Here is a 7,766-nt window from a genome sequence, read left to right as displayed (position 1 = left end):
GGACATCGAGTCTCATCTTTTACTCCACACCACGCTACTTGTTGCTCGTGCTCCCGCACTACCACTCCTTCCGGTTCCAGTGCCACTTCCACCTTCACTGCCCTCTCCATCAGATGTGGTGAGTACAAGTTGTTAATGCGTTTTTGACAAACATATTGAAGTTACAGCTACAGTTTAGGACCTTTTTTTCAAAAAAAAAGAGAAACTACAAAATTAGTGAATTGGCAGAGCAAAAAAATGCTCGGATTTTATTAAAGGTGCTTAATGATGGTCACAGACGCAACAGCACACCCAAATTTGGACAAGTCAAACGTGCTCGATATACATACTCGTACTCGATTCCACAGCTCTGCTTTTGCATGCATGACTAGACGCGGAAAAGAGCGGCGACCGGAGGCGCTACAATCACGGCGACGGTCTTCGCGCAGAAGACGGCGGCGGCCACGACGGGGCCAGCGGCGCGGAGGATCTGGAAGTAGAGCGCAGGGGCCGACTCGAACGCCGCGCGGGATATCAGCGTGCCGGCGGCGCCCGGGGCCTTCATGGTGACCACGACGGCGCAGTCCTTGAGGCAAAGGACGCACGGCGGCAGGCAACAGGCGAGCACCTGGTGAACGGCGAGGGCGACGTGGTACAGGCCGTGTCCGAAGTAGCAGACCGCCGACACGAGCGCCTTGCAGACACCCACGGTGACTTTGCACAGGGTCGGCCCGCAGAACCAGATTAGCGCCAGGACCAGGAGGACCGCGGCGACGGCGAGCACGAACGGGAGCGCGACGGCGGCGGCGGCGGCCTGGAGCCACCGCAGGAGCTCCTCTAGCTTCTTTGGGAGCTCGTGGGCCACGCTCGCCACAGCGGAGAGGAGATGGGCGAAGATTCCGGGGAAGAGTCCTGCGGTGAGCTGCCACAGGCCGTCAATGGCGCCCGCGGCGTCGGCGGCCGTGGTGGCGAGCCACCGCCAGAGCTTCTCTAGCGGGAGGACGAGCATGTGGGGCGCGCTCGCCAGGGCGGCGCAGATCCCAGCGAAGAAGCCCGTGACGTGTTGCCACAGGCCGTCGAGGCCTGAGCTGATGGCGCCCGCGGCGGCGGCAGCGGCGGCGACAAGCCACTGCCAGAGCAACTCCAGCGGCAGGACGAGCAGGTGGGCGACGCCCGCGACAGCGGCGAAGAGGTAGGCGAGGATGTCGGCGAAGAAGCCCGTGACCAGCTCCCACAAGCCGAAGCTGATGCCGCCCACGTCGGCGGCGCCTCCATGCAGGAGCTTCCTTGCCGCCGTCCCAGCGATGGCCATGCGAGATGCAGAGCTTCTCATCTCAAGTGACGATTAGTGAAAAAGTGAGTGGAATGGGGCTGCCGGCCTGCCTCTGTGTAACGTTGCTGAATGCTGAGTGTTTAGTGACACATATGCATATTAATTTACTTAAAAGAATCTGTCACTCTTGGAGCGGGTTTCATGGGCTTACATTCCCCATGATTTACTCAAAGCAAGTAGACCTTTGGATTGTTGCAGGAGCGCATAAGAGTTTTTCTAAAATGTACTCTCTAAATTATCATGTGGAGAGTCACTTTAGTAAAAAATATTTTTTTTTTATATTTTTGTATTTTTCAACAGCTTTTTCTATATCTTACTGTCGGGTACCACGATTAGGGACACCCTAATCGGGGTACTAAGGTCACCCTAAAAAACGCAAACACACGTTAGCCAACTGGGCCCACGGCCTCCTTCCAATCTGGAAGAAAGTAAATGACTCAAAGAAGCCCAGCATGCGGCCCATTCGCATCCCCCCTCGAACCCGTGGAGCGATCTCCGCCTCGCTCGAGGGCTCCCATCGAGACCCTCGACTGCGCCCTGCATCTCCGCCTCGCTCGAGGGTAGCGAATCTACCCTCGAGCGGGCAACTCATCTCCGCCTCGCTCGAGGCCACCCCTCGGCATAAGGGACAAACGGCCCAGCCGCTCACCCGTCCGTCGTACGGAGGCATTAAGTGCCAACCACTCCTCCACAGCGCTCAGGACAGACGGCGTCAGGCCGCCATTCCCCACAGTGGCTGTGACCGGGGTCCCATCCGCCAACTCCGGTCCCTGCTCCGCCATCCCGGACGCTGTGGCAACACAGTGGGACCTGCGGCGCGGGACGAAGCGCGCTCGGCACAGTTCCGTTACTATTCTGCCAACTCCGGCCGTCCGGACTCCACCTCATCACACGTATGGCCCCGGACCCGCCTCCTGCTCGCGAAGGGGTCCGGTGTCGCCACGAGCCCCTCGGAGAGGGACCCCCAACACTAGCAGCCGGAGGCCCGGACCTCCCCCCTCGAGGGGACCGGGACCTCCACGCGACCCTCAGACCTTCTTAGTGCGCACGCCAACACTTTGTCCAGGGGGGTCCGGGATCGCCACGTGCCCCGTTACCGCTGGAGCACGCAAGACCCTGACCTGCAGGGCCCACAGAACGCCATCACGCCACATCTGGAGGACTGTACACCCTACAACAACGACCACGCCGCTTGCTGGGGTTGGCAGAACGCCGACGCGATCTCCGCGAGGTCAAAGACGATGCCAAGGACGACCGCCATGCCTGACGCCATACCCCCACAGTGTACTTCCCACAATACTCGACTATTGCATCCCCACAGCTCGGGGAGAAACGACGACTTTTGCGATCCCCTGTACATGTACCCGTCCCTCCTTGTGTCTATAAAAGGAGGAGGCGGGATTCCCTTAAGGGGGTCGGTCGGCTCTCTAGGCATTACACCACTCACAGAGCACACACTCGCTCCTAGCCCCAATATCGCTACTCCCCACGCTCAACTCCTCATCTAGCCGAGACTTGGGAGCCTCCCTCCCTCTCTCACCTCGCTTGTACCCCCTACTACAAGCACTCCGGGTGCAAGATAATACAGTGCCCTCGCACACCCTCTTGCTGGGACGAGGAAACACGCAGCATTTACTAGTTGGGATCCAGACCCCCGGGTCAGGACACCGACAGTTGGCGCGCCAGGTAGGGGCACGCTGCGTGACATTTTCTCTGTTGTTCCCATTTGATCTCCAGGGATGGCGGGCAGATCCAACCCATACCCCATGGGTGTCTCGGATTCGCTTCTAGCGGGATACGTGATCTGGTTCGAGAGTCTCGAGTTCAGAGCAACTGGCAACAGCTACCTCTTGGAGCTCCTCCCGCCCAGACGCAACCCCGTCACTCCGACTTCACCAGCCCAACGCAAGGGGCTCGGGCCAGCATTTGCGACAAGCACGCGCGGAGCGGCGCCGTGCGGCACGCCACAGCTCCCCCACGTGGGTTGAGGCTTGCATGTCGCAACTCAACATCGCGGCCAACGGGGCCACCGCTTCGTCATCACGAGCCTCGGCATCGTCTGCGCCGGCATCATCATCTGCTGCAGCACCAGCGCCTCCCAGGGGGGGGCTCGACCTCGCCGTCACCCTTTCCCTTCTTCAATCAGCACTAACTTCACCGAGTATGAGGATCTGCCGGGTCATCATCTTCTGTCGATCCGCAACCTCATCGCGTCGTCTCCTGACGAATCCTACCCCGAAACGGCGAGTTCGATCGCCGACGACATCAACTTCTTCATGAACAATTTCACGGCCGAGGAGGCCGAGGACTACTCCGGGGTCCGCGACCCCGACGCTTTCCGCTCGTTCCAGCGCACGACGGCTTATTGCCTCACCTGCTCTGAGGACTCCAGTGAGGGGGAGTACAATCCCACTCGGGAATGCTTCATGGGTGAGGGGGAGTACAATCCCAGCTTGCGGACGAGCAAAACGACAATGCCCCGGGCGACGACAGGGACGGCGGGGCGGACGCACAGGCGAACCAACCAGGGGTGCCGCCTGCGGCCCCTTCTTCTTCGTCAAGCTAAGCGGCGCGACAAGCACAGCTGGCACAGCTCGAAGAGCTTCAAGCCAAGCTCGACGAGCAACATCGGCAGACACAGGAGCTGCGCACCGTGCTCGAGCAGCAGCGCACCGCGCGTGGTGCACATGCCCAGGCGGCGGCGCGCGTTGCCCGGGAGCGCATCCTGGCCGACGACAACGTCGACAAACCTCTGGAACTGAAGACGGCCGGCGAAAAACTCGTCGCTGCGGCCTACCTACTCCAAGCCATGCCTGAGCCATCGACGCCTTCGGGCCGCAACCTGCGCCGCGAGGCACAGGTGCTCATCGAGCAAGCTGTTGTGCAGCAGGCCGAGAGCTCTGCGTCTCGCATACGCTCGATCGTACCGAAGCCTGCCGGTGGGATTGCGCACCGGGACCATGAGGCTTGTGTGCACACTCCACCAACAGGACAGGGCAAGGCAGTCGTAGCATCCGGTGTGAAGGCACCCTCGGTGCACGACCGCACCAGAAAAGACTTCTGCAAAGGAGCGACTCCATGACACGCGCGGGCACACCGACGACGGCGATGCCCGCTACATCGTCGGCGGCAGTAAATACACCCCTCGACGGGGTGGACGTTTCGACCCCGAGCATGACAGGGGCGAGTCACCAGAGCCTCCGTGCACCCGGGTGTTCAGCCGGGAGATTCGTACTGCATCTTTTCTCCCGCGCTTTCGACAGCCCACCACCCTCGTCAAGTACTCGGGCGAGATAGATCCTGCGGTCTGGCTCAATGACTATCGCCTAGCATGCCAGCTGGGCGGTGCGACAGACGACGCGGTCATCATCCACAACCTTCCTCTTCACCTTGCTGACGTCACACGAACGTGGCTCGAGCACTTGCCCGTGGACTAGATCCACAACTGGGCCGACTTAGTCAAGATCTTCGTGGGCAATTTTCAGGGCACATACATGCGCCCTGGGAACTCCTGGGACCTCAAAGGGTGTCGCCAGAAGCCCAACGAGTCCCTGTGCGACTACATGCGGCGCTTCTCCAAGCAATGCACCGAGCTCCCCAGCGTCACCCACGTCGAGGTCATCAACGCCTTCCTCGAGGGTACAACGTGCAGGAACCTGGTGCACGAGCTTGCGAGAAGCCGACCCGCCAACACCAACGAGTTGTTCGACGCCGCCACTAACTACGCCGCCGGCGAGGAGGCTGTTGGTGCCATTTTCGACGATAAGCCGAACAAGCGCAAGGAAGATGCGCCTGCGGAGGGCAGCAACGCCAAGCCCAACGCCCCCGCCAAGAAACAGAAGCGGGGGAGGAAGGGAAAGAAGCCGGTCCCACCAAACCAGCGTAGATCGGGGCAGGCAGAGGACTCCAAGGAGGCCTTCGCTGCCGCCCTGGACCGCAAAGGACCTTGAGGCCCCCCTCGAGGCGGTGGCGGCCTATTCGATGACATGCGTAAGAAGCCATGTCCTTACCACAAGGGCTCGGTCAATCATACCCTCGAGCAGTGTGAGATGCTCAAGAAGTATTACAACCGTGTCACGCATCGCGACGAGGACAAGAAAAAGGATGCTGGCGACAAAGGTGGAAATGACGAGTTCCCCCCGGTGGAGAACGCCTTCTTCATCTTCGGAGGACCAACGACGAACATGACCTCTCGGCAGCGCAAGCGTGAGCGCCGGGAAGTCTTCTCCGTCACCAAGGCCACGCCATCCTACCTCGACTGGTCGAACGATACCATTTCCTTTGGCCGCGAGGACCACCCCGACTACGTCCCGCATCCGGGACGGTACCCGCTCGTTGTCGACCCCATCATCGGCAACACCCGCTTCTCCAAGGTGCTCATGGACGGAGGCAGCAGCCTAAACATCATGTACGCCTACACCTTGGAGCTCATGGGGATTGGATTGAACAAGCTTCGCCCCAGCAAGTCGCCATTTCATGGCGTTGCGCCGGGGAAGCGCGTCCAACCCCTCGGCCAGATCGATCTGCCTGTCTGCTTCGGCACGGCAGCCAACTTCTGCAAGGAAGTACTCACCTTTGAGGTGGTGGGGTTTCGGGGATCTTATCATGCCATTCTTGGTCGTCCCTGCTACGCCAAGTTCATGGCCATCCCCAACTACGCCTACCTCAAGCTGAAGATGTCGGGTCCAAAGGGCGTCATCACCGTCGGCTCTTCGTTCGAGCATGCCTACGAGTGCGACGTCGAGTGCGTTGAGCACGCGGAGGCTCAAACGGAGGACGAGGCCCTCGCAACCACCCTCGACAGAATGGCAAGCGAGGCTTTGGACTCCACGCACCGACACGCGGGGAGTTTCGAACCCGCCGAGGGTATCAAGAAGGTGCCCCTCGACCCGAGCTACCCCGACGACAAGGCGTTGCAGATCAGCGCCACCCTCGACAGCAAATAGGAAGTGGTGCTCGTCGACTTTCTCCGCACCAACGTAGACATTTTCGCGTGGAGCCCCTCAGGCATGCCTGGCATACCGAGGGAGGTCGCCGAGCACTCCCTTGATATCCGACCCAACTCCAAACCGGTGAAGCAGCGCCTGCGACGCTTCGACGAGCTCAAGCGCCGGGCGATCGGCGAGGAGTTGCAGAAACTTCTGGCGGCCGGGTTCATCAAGGAGGTATTCCATCCCGAGTGGCTAGCTAATCCTGTATTAGTGAAGAAAAAGAACGGAAACTGGTGGATGTGCGTATATTACACTAGCTTAAATAAAGCATGTCCAAAAGTTCCCTTTCCTTTGCCACGAATTGATCAGATTGGAGATTCAACTGCGGGATGTGAACTTCTATCCTTTCTTGATGCTTATTCCGGCTATCACCAAATCAAGATGAAAGAATCCGACTAGCTCGCGACCTCTTTTATCACACCATTCGGCATGTACTGCTACGTTACGATGCCCTTTGGCCTCAGAAACGCCGAAGCTACATATCAGCGGTGTATGCTCCATGTTTTCGGAGACCATCTCGGGCGGAACGTAGAGGCATATGTCGACGATATTGTTGTAAAATCCAGGAAGGCGGACAACCTGGTTACCGATCTCAGGATCACATTCGATTGCCTACGAGCCAAAGGGGTAAAACTCAACCCCGAGAAGTGCGTGTTCAGGGTGCCTCGAGGCATGCTCTTGGGCTTCATTGTCTCCCAGCGGGGGCATCAAACCCAACCCTGAGAAAGTCTCGGCCATCGCTCGGATGAGACCGATCCGAGACCTAAAGGGGGTACAGAGGGTCATGGGATGCCTAGCGTTCCTCAGCCGGTTTATCTCGCGCCTCGGCGAGAAAGGCTGTAACACCTCTGGTGTTTAGCACTGTTTAAACATGCAATTAACATAAAATGACACGTTAAACCCCCAAATTTGCAATTACTTAAAAGCCAGGGATCCGTTCAAATAAACCGAAAAGTCAACTCTCACACCTTCGCTCAAATGAACTTTTGCCCAAAACAAAAGTTGTAGAGTTTTACAAGATAAACAACTTTCGTATTCAAAGTTTTTCAAGTTACAACATGAAATTTGGAGAAAACCCCGAAAATAGTGGGTTTAGAGGGTTTTCATTTAAACTAGAATTCAAATTTTAAACTTTCAAATCATTGCTCAAACGATTTTTTGCCTGAAATGGAAGTTGTAGAAAATTGAATTTTGAACAACTTTCGTGTTCAAAATTTTTCGAGTTTCCATGGAAAATTTTGAGAAAAACACAAGTCAACACGTTGACCTCTCTCTTTCTCTCTCTCCCCCTCTCTCTCCCTCGCTCTCCCTGTCTTACCTGAGCGCACTGAGCACTCGAGCGTGCATGCGCGCGCTCGCTGTGCCGTTGCCGCCCCTTCGCTGCGCCTGCTGCCGCCGCGCTGCTGCCTTGCCGAGGGCGCGCCATCAACACACGCTCGAGTGCGCACGCCCCGGACCGTCCT

At 58.3% G+C, this 7,766-nt stretch overlaps 1 protein-coding gene across 1 annotated transcript; it reads right to left on the bottom strand.

Annotated features, from left to right (window-relative positions):
- Nucleotides 1-213: 213 nt before the first annotated feature.
- On the bottom strand, nt 214-1,490 carry LOC120694321. The gene has a single exon (XM_039977472.1). The coding sequence runs from the start codon at nt 1,310-1,312 to the stop codon at nt 368-370; it is 945 nt and encodes a 314-aa protein (XP_039833406.1). The 5' UTR covers nt 1,313-1,490; the 3' UTR covers nt 214-367.
- Between the last annotated feature and the right edge of the window lie 6,276 nt (nt 1,491-7,766).

This window comes from Panicum virgatum, chromosome 2K (assembly GCF_016808335.1).
Source record: "Panicum virgatum strain AP13 chromosome 2K, P.virgatum_v5, whole genome shotgun sequence".
Lineage (NCBI taxonomy): Eukaryota > Viridiplantae > Streptophyta > Magnoliopsida > Poales > Poaceae > Panicum > Panicum virgatum.
The sequence above is the reverse complement of the archived record's forward strand: the minus strand, read 5'-3'. Positions and strand labels throughout refer to the sequence as shown.

Coding starts and splice junctions, on each gene's coding strand:
- LOC120694321 (XM_039977472.1), bottom strand. CDS start 1,312: ATGAGAAGCTCTGCATCTCGCATGGCCATCGCTGGGACGGCGGCAAGG.